At 55.9% G+C, this 18,411-nt stretch overlaps 1 protein-coding gene across 3 annotated transcripts in view; it reads right to left on the bottom strand.

Moving 5' to 3' along the window:
- Window positions 1-4,165: 4,165 nt before the first annotated feature.
- The window catches only part of CHST8 (carbohydrate sulfotransferase 8), a 153,921-nt gene continuing 139,675 nt past the window's right edge, over window positions 4,166-18,411 (bottom strand). For all 3 annotated transcript variants that reach the window (XM_063657511.1, XM_054464237.2, XM_054464238.2), the window contains 2 exons: window positions 6,227-6,264; window positions 4,166-5,718 (listed from right to left, as the gene is read on the bottom strand). In XM_063657511.1, the coding sequence (XP_063513581.1) occupies window positions 4,612-5,718; window positions 6,227-6,264 (1,145 nt within the window). In that variant the 3' untranslated portion in view covers window positions 4,166-4,611. The remainder of the gene's footprint in view (window positions 5,719-6,226; window positions 6,265-18,411) is intronic.

Here is an 18,411-nt window from a genome sequence, read left to right as displayed (position 1 = left end):
CCCACACCCTGCTCCCCAGGGCACCGGCCTATTCCTCATCCAGAAGTCATGGTACCCATCAGCTGGGGGTCCCCAGAGGTAGGGGCAGTGTTACTTGAGCCCAGACTACCCCACCCCCAACTTTCACCTTTGCCCATTTCTGGATCCCGTGGTTCAACACAGCCTCTTGTGCCCAGCTCTGGGTCCCCTGGGCTTGTAGAGGGAGTGGAGGAGTGAGGGACACTAGCAGGATGTTCCCTGGGTTGGCCACGGGTGCTCCCTGAAAAGGAAGGGGCCAAGAGGAGATGGGGGCAGTGAGGTGAGGCCGCCTCCAGGCCTCAGAACCATGGGTTCCACAGGCTCCTGTCCTCCGTCGAGGGGCTCAGCCCTGAGGATGAAACTGGCAAACCCTGCCTGAGAGTAGGGGGAGGTGATGGGGGACCCTCTGTCCACTGCCTGTCTGACTTTGTCCTGGGCCCGTGGACAGGCCCTGTATGGGCCACCAAACCCCGTGGAGACAGCAGGGAGGAGGGGGCGCTGGGGGCGGGCAGAGCTGCCCGAGTTTCCCACCTGACCATCTGTGTGGATCTTGAATCCCATCTCCCGAGGAGACTCAAGGCCTTTGGGGCTCTAAGGCCCCAGAAGGGACCCTAAGCTTTGGGACATCTGTTCTCGTCACCACTCAGAGAGTGGGGCTCCCATCCAGGAGGTCTCAGCCACTCAAGGGCAGAGGCCTGGCAGGGACTTCCCTGGGGCCACCCCGAGGGGCCCACAGTGGGATCAAGCTGGGGAGGGCCCTGGGGCTTGAGCTGTTCTTCTCCCAACTCGATGGGCCTCCTTCGCCCCTGGGAGCTGCCAGCGGCCCTCTCTAGGGTCTCTGATCAGACGGCCCCTTCCAGGTGACATCCACAAAACGGCCAGCGGATGGGCAGGGAGAGACGAGAAGCAGGTGCACAAGATGGTCCTGGAGACGGGCAGGACTCAGACTGCACACAGCCCACACCCGGCACGGACATGGGCTTACACACGATGCACACCCGTCACTCCAGAAACACACACACAGACACACACGCTCCCACCGACCCCATAGCACAGGCTAGAAACACACACACACACACACACACGCTCACACCCACCCCACAGCACAGGCCAGACACCTCCCTCCCCCCACACACACCCACATAGTCACACCCATTTACCCCACAGCACAGGCCAGACACCCACACAGACACACACCCACGCAGACACACAGACCCACATTACCTGTATGCTCACACCTATCCACATAGTACAGGCCAAACATACACACACTCACACAGTACAGGCCAGACACACACAGACACACACAAACAGACATACACTTATACCCACCCACCCCACAGCACAGGCCAGACATACACACAGAGACACACACAGACACAAACACACACATGCTCACACCCACCCCACAGCACAGGCCAGAGACAAACACACACGTTCACACCCACCCACCCTATAGCACAGGGCAGAAACACACACACACAGACATAGACACAGACACACACACACACTCTCATACCCACCCGCCCCACAGCACAGGCCAGACATCCACACAAACACACCCACCCACATGAATCATATGCTCACACCCACCCACAGTAAAGGCCAAACACACACACTCACAAACACACATGCGGAGAGTATAGGCCAGACACACACATAGACATACGCGCTCACATCCACCCACCCCACAACACAGGCCAGACACCCACACAGACACCCAGACACACACACAGACACACTCACACGCGCACACATACTTCCCTACCACTGTACTGAGTCCACTCTTCCTGAGCCCTGTGAGGTTTGGGGCTGGGATTGGGGGTTGGAGTTGGGGTGGTCTCCAGGCTGGGTCTCTGGCCTTCAGTTGGAGGTCACTCTCAGGGCCGTCAAGTGGTGATCGTGGTCACTGCCTGCACCTGTCTTCTGTCATCACCACCTGCAACAAAAGCCCCCCACTGATGGATGTGTTGTGTGTCCATGTCTGTCCAGCTTGAGCCGGCATGTCTCTGAGAGATGATACAAGTGCACGCGCCTTCTCCCCACACACACACATGCAGACGCACACACACACTCACCCAGGAGAAGGGCTGTGCCATCCTCACTGTCTCCAAGCTGCTCCCAGATGCTGTCTCAGTGGAGAGTCCAGGTGTTCCCTGCTGAGCAGATGCCATAGGGGCACTGCCTCTGGCTTCACCAAATGCACCCATGACCAGGGTCACTTTCCTGCACGTGAACGTGGTCTCACGTTTGAGCACAGGGACCCAGGGCACCTCTTTCTAGGTCATCCTCAGCCAGGCACTTCCCTATCTCCTCTCACATGGACCCTGGTCCTGGCCAAGGTGCAGGGCAGCTGCTCTGGCTTTCTGGGCCCCTCAGCATCTGCTGTCTCAGCTTCCATGGGTCCCAAGAGTTCCCCAGGCCCTGACCGCAGCCTCTTCCCTGCCCCTCTGGGTCACTTCTGTCGGATGGTCCAAGCCTCTTCCAGCTGGAACCTGAGGGAGGTCTCCCTGCTTCTCAGATCTCCTGGATGGATGTTACCCCAAAGGGGCAGGAGGAAGGCTCAGTGCCTTTTTCCCCTTTGCAAGGTTCCAGGGTCCAAGGTGGAGGCAGAAAAGGAGATGGAGCAGCTCAGGTTGGTGTGAGCCTGGGGAGATTCCAGAAGCACCTCCAACTAGTAATACAGGAGCGCCTCCAACTGAGGATCCAGCAGCTCCTCCACCTGGGGATCCAGCAGTTCCTCTACCTGGGGATCAGCAGCTCCTCCACCTGGGGATCCAGCGTTCATCTACCTGGGGATCCAGTCGTTCCTCTACCTGGGGATCAGCAGCTGCTCCACCTGGGGATCAGCAGTTCCTCCACCTGGGGATCCAGCAGTTCCTCCACCTGGGGTTCCGGCAGTTCCTCCACCTGGGGATAAGTATTTCCTCCACCTGGGGATAAGTATTTCCTCCACCTGGGGATCCAGCAGTTCCTCTACCTGGGGATCCAGCAGTTCCTCCACCTGGGGATCCGGCAGTTCCTCCACCTGGGGATAAGTATTTCCTCCACCTGGGGATCCAGCAGTTCCTCTACCTGGGGATCCAGCAGTTCCTCTACCTGGGGATCCGGCAGTTCCTCCACCTGGGGATCCAGCAGTTTCTCCACCTGGGGATCCGGCAGTTTCTCCACCTGGGAATCAGCAGGGCCTCCACCCGGGGGTCCACCCAGGGATCCAGTGGCACCTCCACGTGGAGAATCAGCAGCATCTCCCCTAGCAAGTGGGGACAGATGGAGGACAGCCTCCTGGGAGGGCCCACAGAGCAACCCACAGAACGACCCAGGAGGGCATACAGAGGCTCCTGCAGACAGGCTGACAGAGGGCAGAGACTCCAGAGTCAGGCAGCCCTTCCCATCACAAACAAAACCCAAATGCAGCCGCACTCATGCCCACACTCAACACTCCAACAAACACCTCCTCCCAGACCTTCCCAGAACCACATTGGCTGCTGACACTTCTGGAGCCCTCTCTGGTGTGAATGTGTATGCTTTTGGAGAAGTTTCCTCTATGGCTTCTCCTCTCCTCCTCCAGAGCATGTGCATCCTGACAGCCCTGAGGCGGTTTTGTCAGGTGAGTGGGGCCAGGGATCAGGGTGAGTGTCTGCAGATGACAGCCTCAGGCCAGAGTCCTGCTTGGCTCAGAGGTGCAGAAAGCCAGGGACAGCCTTGCTTCCTACTGGGAGCACCACACCCACTGAGATGCATGCCCCGTGCCCCCTGGCCCTGGCCTCAGCCCTGATTGGCAGCTTGCCTGGAGGGCTGGTCACTGCTCTGCAGTCCCCAGAGGCCCCTGCAAGGTGCACTGATAAGAAGACACCCCAGGAGGCCCCCATAGGAACAGGCCTATCTTTTCCTTTCAGGATTAATGTGCCAGGACTGAGACAGAAGCACCCCAGTTGACTGGGACCTAGCCTCAGACCCCTGCAGGTCCTGGCTGAGAGCCGCTGGGTCCTCTGTGCTCTCCTCCCAGGAAGCTGCTCCTGAACTGGACTTCTCTGCAGTGGGGCCTGCAGCAGCTGGCTCAAGCTGCCCCGGGAAGGCAGAAAGAGCCCCAGAAAGCCCAGCCCAGGGTCCACGTGCTCCCACACCACCACAGAGTACACAACGCTGCTCTGGAAACCATGTGCTTTATTTGGAACCTTAATCCAAGGAAACCTCCCCCCTGGCTCGTAGAAAAGCTGCAAACCACGTGGTTTGGTCCAAGGCAATGGCTAAGGGAGTGCGGGACATCCCTTACTGCTGGGGCCCCCATCCTCTGGGCCTCAGACTTCCCTGCTCATCGAAACTGTTGGCTGAGCTCCCGGGGTGTCTGCCCAGTTCTCAGCCTCTCCCTCAGCCAAGGAATGAGGAAACAGGTACACGCCAGGGCCTGGGGTCCCCATCCAAGGCTGGGCGCCTCTGCCCCCCACCCAGGGCCTGCTGCCTCCCACAGCGGTGGCTTCTCACGTCCTCAGAGCCCTGTTGCTCCCGGGATGAGGAGCCAGGGACAGGAGGATGCCCGGGAGCACAGGTGAGTGACAGGGGCAGGGCGGCCCCGGTCAGCTGCGGCGCCCCTCAGTACAGATCTGCAAAGGGCTTGGAGTAGTTGAACATCAGGTAATCCATGTAGTAGAAGTCGTAGGTGCGCTGCCGTTGCAGGGCCGAGAGTTGGGCGAAGTACTGGTGGGCGATCCTCGCTGTGGTCCGCGCCTCCTGCGAGTGCCGGTCCTTGAACCGGGGGAAGGTCAGGTTCCGCGGCGCGCGGATGAGGCTCAGGAAGAAGTTGGCATCGTCCTCCATGCTCTCGAACTTGCCTACGAAATCGTAGTCGATGAGGCAGGGGCTGCAGAGCCGGCTGACATGGTCCCAGTGAATGTCCATCCCCACGGGCCGGTGCACGTCCAGCAGGTACTGGACGAACTCGGGAAAACGCACCCCAGAGCCCGTCCGCAGGGCCTCCCGAGAGGCATTGGCGCGGTACCGGGCCAGGATGGCCTTGCCAAAGACCGGGTGATAGTAGCTGTTGGGGTGCTCGAACTTGTCTCGGAAGGCGGACACCAGCCTCTCGAAGGGCTCGCGGACAAAGAGCATCTTGGTGTAGGTGCTGAGACGGTGCAAGATACCCTGGCGGTCGAAGGTGTCCAGGCGCTTGAGGGCGCTGCCATAGTGGACGGTGTTGTGCTGGATGTCAGCAGTGGACGAGGCCAGGCCAGCCAGCACCATGAGCACCCGCTTCCAATTGGAGCAGCCGGCCTTGGGCACCTCGCAGTAAAGCACGCGGTGACGGTCCTCCACGAAGATACGAGACACGTGGCGGGGCGTGACGGCCCGGCGGCTGCTGCTCGCCCGGTACTTGGTGCAGGCCTCCTGCATCACCCGCTTGCGCTCCTGCTGGCTCCGGTGCAGGCTGACCCAGCGGCCATCCAGCGTCCCGGGTCCCGGCCGGATGAAGGGCGCGTCCGAGCTGTTGGCCGGGATGGTCGCCGCAGCTGGCATTTTCTTGATGAGCAGACGGCGACGGCGCTGGCGGAGCCGCAGACGAGTCCCCCTCTGCAGCGGGGGTTGAGGCTGGTCAGGCGCTGGCAGGTTGCGGCCCCTCGGGGCCCCACTGGATAAGTCCCGAGTGACCCTCTCTGTGGGTTCCTTCAAGTCACCATCCTGGGAGCCGCCTGGTGGGAAGTCCTGGGGCAAGAAGAGAAGTGGTTATCTGAGTAGAAAGGACAGCTGGGCACTGAGGGCCACACAGGTCAGACTCTCATCACCACGGCTGGGGTTCCTATCCCTCTCAGGTGAGGGAGACAGGCTGACCCTGTAGGTGAGACCCCTCTGGTCTGAGCCCTGGCCCGGCACCCAAAGGCCTCCCTCCCGCTGAAGTGCAAGTGTCATTTCGGCCACAAGATGGCGAGGTCCTCCCAGGAACCTGGGCTGGGCGAGGGTGGCGGGAATAGGTGGCCTGCAGGCAGGCTCAGATTTACGGCCTCTATTAGCACCGTGCAAAGAAGCCTTCTAACAAGGAAGAGAAATTCATGGGTTCAGAGCCCTGGGCTTTGTTCTCAAGGCTCCTGGGAAAGGCTGGACACATTTTTCTTTCCAAGAATGGATTCAACGTGAGCTCCTAATTTTCTTCCCAGCCCTCCCCAGTTTCCCAGGAGCTGTGTGCACTGAGATTTATCTGACTCTCAGAACTTACCTGGTGGGGCTGCCTTGGCCTGATGTTGAACTTTATTCCTGAAAAGCAAACAGAGGAGAGGACAGTATTAGCAGCGGATCTGCCACGTGGCTCCCAGGGAACTGCTTATGGGCTGCTGGCTGTGGACATCCAGGCTGGACGGATCTTGGGGTAAGCTCTAGGGAAAGGCAGCTTAGGGCATGGCTCAGTGCTGGAGCCCCTCCATCCCCTACCCATGTAGAAAATGGGGACGCAGCAAACATGTGGTCCCACTGGCTCGCAGCTGAGTCTCTCTTCTTTGCATCACGCCTGCCTCCTGATGTGACCTACAAGGTCTGGAAAGGCACCCTGCCCAGGTGTGCCCAGGTGTACCCACACACCTGCCCTGTGGAGCAGCCAGGACTCTCACAGGCCTCCTCCTGCACCCCACCATGTCATTAAGTCACAGGGAAAGGACCCTTCAGAAAGCTCGATCCACCCTCTCTCCACACCCCATCAGCCGTGCCCCAGTTCTGGCCACTATGGATTCTCCATGCTTGGAATATGACATATTCACACCCACACCTTTCCACACACCAGGCCTAGGAATGGAACATGCTTCTTCTCCTCTTGCTCCAGGAAGTTCCCTAACCTGGGCATTTGCTTTGTGATCCTGGCCTTCTCGGCTGGCTCTGGAGTTCTGGGGTGAGCTGAGCATATCTTGCTCGCCCTGGTCTCCCCCAAAGCCCTAAGCAGCACCCAGGTAGAGGGTAATTGTCCAGCGTTAACTTACTGATGACCTCAGGAAGACAGAGAGAGACCAGTGCATCAATGGCCATGCTCTGGAACGCCCCCTCTGCCCACCAAGGAGGCCCATGCCTGGGCTGGGGTCACCTAAGAAACAAGCTCTGGTGAGGTGAACCTTTGGCCAGAGCAGAATATTCTGTGTCATACCTTGTTTGGTCTGCTTTGGGGGAAAGTCGCAGGAGGACAAGGAGATTCCCTTTTGGGGGAATCTATTTAGAAGCTGGAGCCTCCTTCCCCAGTCCCTACCTGGCCACCGAGGAATCAGGGGCTCTTTCTGTTCTGGTACCATGTGGGTGGACATTTTCGTCCTGAGGCTCTGCCAAAAGCCATGGTCACCATCAGAGCCAGCTATCCCTTAAGGAGAGAGCTGGATCTTCTGGCTGGTGTGCCAGGGCACTGTGCCTGACCACACCTGAGCAAATCCTGGCTGCTGCCTGCGGGAGGGGGGTTCCAGTGTCCCACCACTTTCCTGGCTGTCTCCATGTCCTGGGCAGAGGTCCAGTGGCAGGAGCCCAGCTGGGGAAGGGATATCCAGGTCTTCCCTGAGCCAGAGATTCTGTGGATTTCTCCATGGGTTCCAGTTTTACAGACTCAGCCACTGCCATGCCCCAGACAGTCTAAGGCTGAGGCTGTGCCTGCACATCTCCTTCAGTCATTAGCAGGTCAGGAAGGGGATGCAAGGTCAGCCCTGGGATGGACAGCCTGAATTCCCTGAGCTTGCCTGAACCTTCATCAAGTCCCAAGAGAGGCAGAAATGCAGGCAGAACTGGGACAAATTTCATCTTTCTTCCGCTTGTCCCTTTGGGCTTGGAACAAGGGTATGCTCTCCCCTGGGCAAGGGCAGAGCGTCCACATCTTCCTGGGCACTCCCAAGCTTATGTGCACATGTGTGCATGTGGGGGATCTTTGAAATAGGCCTTCTAGACTCTTCCCTGGAGACTGAGGGGAAGCTCCAAGTAGACCTGGCTGCACCACTCAGGGTATGGGGTGTAAGTAGCAGGTGCCTGGCCTGAGAAAGGAGTCTTTAGAATCGAGCTGTTCATTGCCACCCCTCGCCATCCCCAGAGTCTATTTCCCTCCTTGAGAGCCACCCCCTCCTCTTCCCCATCCCATCATTACTGCAGCTGTCCCAGCATGAGTTTCCAGAGCTCCTTTCTCTCCCACAGCCGATGATGACAGCTCCCTTCACTAGAAGGGACCTGCTGCACCACTTGGTTTTCCTCTACTCTGCCAGATTTCCTTAATTATTTTCTTCTGGTTATGGCAGCTGGCTTTGCTAAACCACCTCTCCTCCTCAGAGTCTCAGATATGGGAAATCACTCTGCTTGTCACTCCTGTCATCTCGTCAAGGTGTGACGGTGCTTATATATTCCTTTTCTGGAGCAAATGAGTCATGCCAGATTTGGCCAAGAGTGGGGCTGAGAAGCCACTTCCAAAAGGGATCCTGCCAGTCGGGGGGAAGATGAAAGGCCATGTGCTTGTTGAGGTTGCAGCCCCTAAGGCCATGACCTCCCACTGGCACTGTCCCCACGGCCTCGGAGGGCAGTGGGCTGTGGTCTTGTTCCATTTTACCTGTGAGGACTGGACAGGGGGACACTGTCTCCTGGACCTCTGGACTCTGAGCCTAAGCTTCTGGGGCTGTCTCACTCTAATGCTCGCTGAGCTAGAGCCCTTGGCATGAACTAGAGGAATAGTTCCCTCTAGACAAAGCCTGGGGCTGGGCAAGTCTCCTGATTTCCTGTTTACATGTGTCCATAAAGCCAACCTGCCTGCAACTTCCTCCTTTGAAAGGAAAAATTGCCTTGTAGAGAATAAGAGAGATCAGTAACATCTTAAGTAGAGCCTGAGTTTGCCATAAGCTATTCCCAACCCTTAGACTTATGGCAGCTTATCGGGCAAAGATTAGACCTATCCCCACAAGCTCACTTTAACATTTTTGAAAATTTACTGCTGGGCACGGTGGCTCATGCCTGTCATCCCAGCACTTGGGAGGCTGAGGTGGGCTGATCACTTGAGTCCAGGAGTTTGAGACTAGCCTCGCCAATATAGTGAAACCCCATCTCTACTTAAAATACAGAAAAATTAGCTGGGTGTGGTAGTGCATGCCTGTTATCCCAGCTACTCAGTAGGCTGAGACATGAAAATTACTTGAACCCAGGAGGCAGAGATTGCAGTGAGCTGAGATCACACCACTGCACTACAGCCTGAGCAACAGAGTGAGACTTGTGTCAAAAAAAATAAAATAAAATAAAGAAAAAGAAAAAAAAATTACATTTATTTTAGAAATAGAGATGGGGTCTTGCTATGTTGCCCAGGCTGGTCTCAAACACCTGGTCTCAAGCAATCCTCCTGCCTCGGCCTCCCAAAGGGCTGGAATTATAGGTGCGAGCCACCATACCTGGCTACAAGTTCACTTTCGAATAAAGAAGAAACATAATGAAGGAAATCTAAAGGGACCTCCCCTTTGCCATGAGCCTAGCGTCCCCACTAGGAAGAAAACTGCTCTTCCATGCACCAGTCAGATAAAGGCTGAAGCAAAGACCACTGCTGGCTCTGGGCAAGTGAAAACCAGGAGAAACTTTAGGTATCCTGGGGCAGGGGTCTGCACATCCCCAAGTGGGCTGCACGTCAGGACCCTGGACAGCTCCATGAGCACTCAGGGAAGGACAGCTAAGGGCTCATGAGGATGAGGAAGGTTTGCCACCAGGGGTCAGTGGTACCAGTGCCATGGGGGGCACTTATGGGTGGGAAGGAGTTTTGGCCTCAGTATAACCACCTCCAGCCCCTCTCCAGCCCCCAAATAAAACATACAATCTAGATAACATCAGTGGCCTTGCAGAGCAACTCCAGCCACAACCCACCTCCTCTTCCATCCAACGCCACCAATGCTGCCACGCACCTTCCCTGCCTCCCCACCTCCACCCCTGTGACAGAATCCAAGACCAACCACGCACACCCCACTTTCGGTGTCTTGAGTTACCTCTCTTCTCCTCTCAATATAACATTCACAGTCTGTAAGAGAGCTCCATTCCCCCTCACAGTAAGAAATAAACAAGCACTTTCTCTTTCTGGACAGATGACATGCGTGGAGTGGCTGGAACACATGTGCTATGATAAGAGCATCGGTGAGAATAAACAAGGCATGAGTTATGGGCACTGCCAAATGTGTTCCATGGTGTGAACTCTTCACTGGCTGAAGTTCTCAGCGTTTAGCTGAAAAGCCTCCTGATTGAGGAGAGGCAGAGGCTGATGAGTGTGTGAGACCAGTTTCTTAGTCATCAGGCCTGGGTTTGGGGCAGAGTTGGGGAGGGTGCTATACCAGCATGCCCAAGGAGAAGAGTCTCTTGCCCGCTCCTCTCTAGGCTCACAGGAGGAAGACCTGCAGGGTGCCACACAAAAGCCCCAATCCCCGCTGCCCAGGAGCCATGGAGGGTGGTAACTGGGGAGCAGCCTTTTGGTCAGGCCCTGTAGACAGGCAGCACTGACAGGTGAGGACAGGACCCAAGTGCCTCAAATGAGCCCTTGGCCTCCCCCAGCCCCAGATAAACTCTTGGGAGAGTGATGGCTGCATTGGCTGCTCATGTCCCAGCCCCGAGCCCTGATGGGCGATGATGGGAGGGTCCCGCCACTCCCATCACTGCGACAGTCCTTAAGGAGTCAAATCTGCAGAGGGACAGGCATGGGAGAGAACTGGGGAAGGAGGGCAGGAGCGGCCATGCCAGTCCCAGGTCCCTGTCTGTGGTGGAGTTTCAGTCGTGCTTCTTGGTCTTTTGGGATTTCCTGGTGGAGCCGTTTGTGTGGCCGCGTTTCCATGTGCCTGGGGCTTCTGGTGGCTGAGTCTGCTGGCAGGTTGCCCCACACCCATTGGCGCTGTCCACTCCATGTCCACTTCCATTGCCCAACAGGCCAGGGAGCCTCCAGGGCTTTTGGCTGCTTCTCTTGACTCAGGCTGGCCCGACTGGGGGCGGGGAGTTCCCTGAAGGCAAGGTCCCGACTGCATCTTGGTCCTCCGCACGTGCAGTACGCGGATTCTGAGCTTCGGCTCCACCTGGACTCCTTACAGTGACATCTGGTGGGATGAACACTGTTGTCCCGGACAGCCCAGGCTGCCGGCCTCTGCCCTGCTGCTTCCACGCCCCCATTAGGAAGAAGTGGCTCCCACACCTAAGGTGCACACAAGAAAGGCCTCTGAGCCCTGGGGCAGCCCCATGGCTGGTCACGCACCTGACCTCACGGTGCAGTGCTGAGCTACAGATGGCCTGCCCCAAGTGCAGGGTGCTGGCAGGAGAGAAGGTGGGCGGTTCGGGGGAGAGAGGCCCGAGGGAAATGCCAGGCTCCACTCCATGGGAAGTATGGAGGGTTCTGAATGGGGGTGGGGGGCGCGTGCTAGTTAGGGTTATCAGAGAGACAGAGAGCCCACAGGTGATATACATGGAGGCGGGAAAGAGACGGAGAGAAAGAGAGAGGGAAGGGAGAGGTAGAGGGGTAGGAGGGGAGAAGGAGACAGGGAAGCGAGATAGGGAGAGGAGAGAAGGAGGAAAGGAGAGGAGAAGGAAGGGGGGGAGAGAGAGAGGGAGGAGAGAGCGAGGGGGGTTGATTTTAAGAAACTGGCTTATGTGATTCTGGGGGCTGGCAGTCTAAAATCTGCCAGCAGGCTGGAGACCCAGGGAAGACCTGGTGCTGCAGCTTGCATGGGAAGGCAGTCCGAGACTCCCTCCTACTTGGGGAGCTTCACTCTTTTCTCTTCAGGCCTACAACTAATTGGATGAAGCCCACCCACATTGTGGAAGGTCACTTCCTCTACTCAAAGGCTACACATTTTATAGCAAATCACATCTAAAAAAATGCATCCCCGGCCAGGCGCGGTGGCTTACACCTGTAATCCCAGCACTTTGGAGGCTAAGGCGGGTGGATCGCGAGACCACAAGAGATCAAGACCATCCTGGCCAACATGGTGAAACCCCATCTCTACTAAAAACATAAAAATTAGCTGGGCATGGTGGCGTGTGCCCGTAATCCCAGTTACTCAAAAGGCTGAGGCAGGAGAATTGCTTAAACCCAGGAGGTGGAGGCTGCAGTGAGCCGAGATCGCGCCACTGCACTCTAACCTGGCAACAGAGTGAGACTCCGTCTCTCTCTCTCTCTCTCTCTCTCTCTCTGTCTCACACACACACACACACACACACACAGACACAAAGACTGGCGTTTGTCTAAACCCTGCGGCACCACGGCCTAGGCAAGGTGACGTATATAATTAACCATCATGGGAGGTGCCTTGGTTTGTTCCTGCAGCTGCTGTAACAAAGTATCCCAAACTGGGGGGCTTAAAATGACAAAAATGTGTTCTCTCACAGTTCCAAAGGCTAGATGTCCAAAATGAAGGTGCCGGCAGGGCCATATTCCTTCCACTGCCTCTTGGGTGGGGGTTGATGCTTCCTCAACTCTTCCAGCTTTCAACAGCCCAGGCGTTCCTTGGCTTGCAACAACAGAAGATCAATCTCTGCTTCGTCTTCACACGGCTGTTGCACACGTGTGTCTCTTCTCCTCTTCTTCTAAGGACACCAGTCATATTAAAATAGGGCCCACTCAACCAACCCAAATGCCCATCAATCAACGAGTGGATAAAGAAACTCTGATATATATATATATATATACATATATGTGATGGAATAGTACTTAGCCATAAAAAGGAATGAATTAATGGCATTCGCAGCCACCTGGGTGAGACTGGAGACTATTATTCTAAGTGAAATAACTCAGGAATGGAAAACCAAACATTGTATGTTCTCATTCATAAATGGGAGCTGAGCTATGAGGATGCGAAGGCATAGGAATGATACAGTGGATTTTGGGAACTCGGAGAAAGGGTGGGAAGCGGGTGAAGGATAAAAAACTACAAATTGTGTGCAGTGTGCACTGCTCCAGCTATGGGTACATCAAAATCTCACCAATCACCACTAACTAAAGAACTTACTCATGTAACCAAACACCACCTGTTCCCCAGAAACCTATGGAAATAAAATGTTTTTAAAAAGGGCCCACTCTAGTGGCCTCAACTTGATTACATCTGCAAAGACCCTACAAGGTCACAGTTTACAAGCACAGGGAGCTGGGATCGAGCATTTTTTGAGGGTGGGGCGGGCACCCAATTTGACCCAGTACAGACAGGGATTCATGTGATCTCACGGAGCTTTAAGAGTGTTTTTTTGTTTGTTGTTTGAAGAGACAAGGTCTTGCTCAGTCACCCAGGCTGGAGTGCAGTGGCATAATCCTGGCTCACTGCAGTCTTGAACTCCTGGGCTCAAATGATCCTCCCACTTCGGCCTCGCAAAGTGCTGGAATTACAGCCGTGAGCCACCACGCCCAGCTGGATGTTCTGAAGACAGGGCAGGATAGCCTGAAGGAGGTGAAGAAATAGCTCGTCTGCTGGTTTAGGTCGCTTGCTGATCGGTAGTGAAGGGTTGTTGGTTCTCAGTGTGTTAGGGGCAGGGCCTGTGTCGTGTCCGTCTGTGTCATTCTGGCACTATGCCCATCAATGCCTGCGGAAAGGCTGGTGCTTTCTGGACTGAGAGCTGGCCTCGGACAGGAGGAAGGGTATGGGGCTTCCCAGAAGCTGGGCCCAGGGTTCTGGCTGGAGCCTCCCAGCTGGGAAGGGCCCGCGCATCTGGGCAGCAGGTGCCAGCCCCCTGGCTAGATGTAGACGGGGGCAATCCCACTGGAGGAGTCTGTCCACCCCCAGCCCTGGCTGGGTGGCCATGAAGCCTGGCTCTGCCAGCTCCTTTCACCATCCACAGTACACCAGGCCGGGGCCATCCACAGTATGCCAGGCCGGGGCCATCCACAGTACGCCAGGCGGGGGCCTGCTTTGGGACTGGGCCACACCTTCTCTGGCTCCTCTCCCACCGGTTCAGGCTCTGCCCTTGTGAGGTCTCTGCTGGCCCAGGGCTGAGGGGCACATTGTCCCCATGGGCCTCTGACTGCCTCATTGTGAACTGCATCCTCCATCTGGGGCAGGCTCTTCATATGCAAATTAGATGCAAAACTGAAGTTTCAACACATGCAGCAATGAGCGGGCAGCCTGGACTCCTGGGCACAGAATTCGCCCGGAAAACAGCCTCACACAAGGGCTTCAATTCTCACCTGTGTTCATGGGAAAATCCAACTTCTTACATTCTCTGCTGGGTCCCCAGGGCACAGCCTGGAGACCAGCCTCTGTCACAGTCACGGCCACCTGCTTCCCTAGGACACGGGACAGGTACGTGGGGTTCCAGGTGGCAGGGCTGCCCTGGCACAGGTGCTGGCTGTTCCTGGGCCCTGATGACAGCTCTGTGGTCAGAGTGTGGACCTCGAGGGGAGGCAGCAGTCAGGCCAGACACGCCAGAGAGCTGCATCGGACTGGTCATGCATTGGCCTCTGTCCTCCGGCTTCGGCCTCGGGGTGGGGGGCTTCTTCCCCTAGGCTCTGAGATGATCAAACTCAGTCACAGTCAACTCAGACCAGAGCAAAGGCTTACTCCCTCCCTCAGAGGACCACGCGGAGGACCACCCTGGAGGGTCCACGTGGAGTTGTAGTTTTTAATGCAGGCTTAGCACATCAAAAATTAGAAGACAAGCCAGGCACGGTGGCTCACACCTGTAATTCCAGCACTTTGGGAGACTGAGGCAGGCAGATCATCTGAGGTCAGGAACTTGGCCAACATGGTGAAACCCTGTCTATACTAAAAATACAAAAATTAGCCAGGCATGATGGTGGGCGCCTGTAATCTCAGCTACTCTGGAGGCTGAGGCAGGAGAATCACTTGAACCCGGGAGGTGGAGGTTAGAGGTTGCAGTGAGCCGAGATCGTGCCACTGCACTCCAGCCTGGGCGACAGAGCAAGGCTCCGTCTCAAAAAAAAAAGAGAAAACTAAGAGCGCACACACCCACTACTGTGTGACCTTGGACAAGTGCCTTGACCTTGCTGAACCTGTTTCATTGGTAAAACGGGCTAAAAATTTATTGGTAAAATGTGCCAAACATATTCATCTTGCAAATCCACAAATGTGCACACGAAATGGGGCACGAAGCCAGGCAGAGCCAGAGCCCACTGGTTGAAAGCCAGCTGCTCCTGGCATGCTGATCACCTGGTTCCCTTTGCAGGGGCTGAATCTCCCGCAGCCCAGCTCCTGCCCCTAGCGCAGCGACGCTGGGGTGCATCCGCAGAGGAGCAGAGCCAGCATCTTCCTGTCTCGGGCAGATGAGCGCCTGACGGCTCTGACCGCACTTGTTTTGTTTAGTGATTCTGTTCCGTCGCCTTCGTGATTAGGATCCACGATTCAACTGGGTGGTTCCTGTCAGCTCAGCCTTGGCCGTGAATTCCCTTGGAGCTGTCAGAGAGTCGAGCATCAGAGCTGCCTGTCAGTCAGCCAGTCAGCCGGTTAGCCAGTCTACAAGCCCAACAGCTGTCCTGCCTGCACCACATCTACCCATCTGCCCATCACTGAGTGGGTTGGGAAGGGGAGTCCTGAGCTGGTGCCCTGCCTGTCTACAGGGAGGGATCCTCAGCTCCTGCTTCTCAGAATCCCTTAGTCAGAGCCCGCAGTGACCTCTACAGTGTTCAGGGTGTGTGTGACCCCAGCACACCCGCGCCACCCACTGTATCACCCTTAGACGTGTGCATGTCACATGGGATCAGGTGTGCATGTCCTATGGTCAGTCACACCAGGCATGCTGAGGAAACGCACCACAGCACACATTTGTGCTGCACAGGTGCCTGCTTCCTGTATGTGTGATGTAGCATGCCCTGGGTGGGGAGTGTGTGGTTGTGTGCACATCCCTGTGTGGTTTCTAGGAGTCCACAGCACATGACTTACAGCAGATCATGCCTCTTCTTTCCTTTATGTATCCTTTCCCTCTCTCCCTCCCCCACTTGCTTCCTTCCTTTCTTTTTTGAGACAGTGTCTCACTCTGTTGCCCATGCTGGAGTGCCGTGGTCATGGCTCACTATAACCCTGAACTCCTGGGCTCAAGTGATCCTCCCACTTCAGCCTCCCAAGTAGCTGGGACTACAGGTGTGCACCGCCAAGCCCAGCTAATGAAAAAAAAATATATATGTATGTATATTTTGGCCAGGCATGCTGGCTCATGCCTGTAATCCCAGCACTTTGGGAGGCTGAGGAGGGTGTATCACCTGAGGTCAGCAGTTCAAGACCAGCCTGGCCAACATGATGACATCTCGTCTCCACTAAGTAAATACAAAACTTAGCCAGTGTGGTGGTGGAGACCTGTAATCCCAGCTACTCAGGAGGCTGAGGCATGAGACTTGCTTGAACCTGGGAGATGGAGGTTGCGGTGAGCTGAGATTGTGCCACTGCACTCCAGCCTAGACGACAGAGTGAGACTCTGTCTCAAAAAAAAAAAAAAAAATCATAGAGGCAAGGTCTCACTATGTTGCCCAGCAACTCCTGGCCTCAAGCGATCCTCCTGCATCAGCCTCCCAAAGTGGTGGGATTACAGGCATGAGCCACCGTGCCTGGCTGCATGTCTTCCTTCAACACATGTGGGCCTGGAAGAACAAGCCAGAGCTAGTGGATGCTGCTGCAAATGAGAAAGAATGAACTGCGTGGCCCTATCTCACAATCCTGTGTCACTCCCTGGCTTGCCCTGTCTCTGCTTCCCATGTGGGATGTTGACAGCAAGACCAACTGGCTGGCCTCCACTTTGCAGCACACCACGCGGAACAGTCCTGCCATCTGCCACCATGTATCCATTCACTTCACACTGAGGGAGCACCTATATGGGCCAGTAGCATCTTAGGTACTGATGACAGTGTCTTAACCAGGAATGGGACAGTGTGGCCCCTGCCCTCATGGAGCTTCCAGTCTAGCAAGGAGGAGAGGCACTGGCCAGCAACTCCATGTGTGATGGCAGCCATGGAGGACATTGCAGGCAATGTGGGACAGTTGACATGTTAGCTAGCTCAGTGTTGCAGGTGACAGCTCCTGAAGATCGTGACAATAAATTGGCACCTGAGGATAATGAGGACATTTCTGGCAGAGCTTCATGGCCTTCCACCATGAAAGCAAGGCTCCTGGGATGAAGGGATGGGTCCAGAGCCTGAAGGGTGTCAAGAAAAGGCAGGGCCAGGTACAGTGGTTTACACCTTTAATCCCAGTGCTTGGGAGGCCAAGACGGATGGATTACTTGAGGCCAGAAGTTTGAGACCAGCCTGGACAACATAGTGAGACCCCATCTCTAAAAAAATGAAAAAATTAGGCTGGGCACAGTGATGGGCACCTGTAGTCCCAGCTGCTCAGAAGGCTAAGGTGGGAGGATCAGTTGAGTCCAAGCGTTAGAGGCTGCAGTGAGCTAAGATTGCACCACTGCACTCCAGCCTGAGTGACAGAGTGAGACCCTGTCTCAAAAGAAAAGAAAAAAGAAAGGAAGGAAGAAGGGAGGAAGGGAGGAAGGAAGGAAGGAGGGAAGGAAGGAAGGGAGGGAGGGAGGGAGGGGAGGAAAGGGAAAGAAAGAAAGAGAAAGAAAGAAAGAGAGAGAGAGAGGGAGGGAGGGAGGGAGGGAGGGAGGGAAGGAAGAGCACCTATGATGGCTGGCTGGCAAGAAAGAGGCTTTACAGCTATGCAAAGGCACTAGACCTTACCTCCTAAGGCCCAGGAGAGTCTCAAAGAGCTTTAGGGTGTGGAGTTATTTTGAATTTAAGGACTGTTCTGGGATGGAGTCAAAGACACAGAGAAAGGTTGGTCAGGGGATTGCTGTCACTATCCAGGCAGAAGACTCTTGAGGCCTGGACCCAGGGGATGATGAAACAGTGGAGGGAGAGTTGAAGAACATTTCAGGAGATGGGGGTGTGCTGGGAAATGTTGAACACCTGGCTCTCTGGGTGATGGGGTGGGAGCAGGGAGCAGCCTGGTTTGCAGCGTTTGCTGATTTCCGTGGTCTGAAATCCCATCATGGCAGATTTCAAACTACTGATGTCACGTGGGGCTGGGCCCTTAGGGGCCAGGACAAGTTGGCCTGAACTCGCCACTACATCAGCAGGACCTGGGACTGGCTGACTGCAGAGGGAGACGCTGGCTTCTGGCTTTAGCAGTGGTGAATGCTGATGCTATTCCCTGCACAGGAGGACAGATCCCTGTTGACTTTGAGGAGACCTGACTACAGGTTTCCCAAGTGCAGACATCCAGAGGGCAGTTGGAGGAGAGGGAATTAGGGGATCAGGGGTGGCTTGTCAGAGGTGCGGGGGCAGACGTGCCTGTGGGAGCTCATTCAGCCACCTGTGGCTCTTCTGGGCCAGTGGGGGCATGATACCAGCACTTCTCAGGTAAGAGGGGTAGAGGCAGCGGGCCTGGGCCTGGAGGCTGCCCTTCTCTGGGCCCACCGGGATCCCACCCTGGGCTCTGAGCAGCCGTGGCCACACAGCACCAC

The sequence above is a fragment of the Pongo pygmaeus genome, chromosome 20, assembly GCF_028885625.2.
Source record: "Pongo pygmaeus isolate AG05252 chromosome 20, NHGRI_mPonPyg2-v2.0_pri, whole genome shotgun sequence".
Classification (NCBI taxonomy): domain Eukaryota; kingdom Metazoa; phylum Chordata; class Mammalia; order Primates; family Hominidae; genus Pongo; species Pongo pygmaeus.
This window is presented reverse-complemented; position numbering and strand designations above follow the sequence as displayed.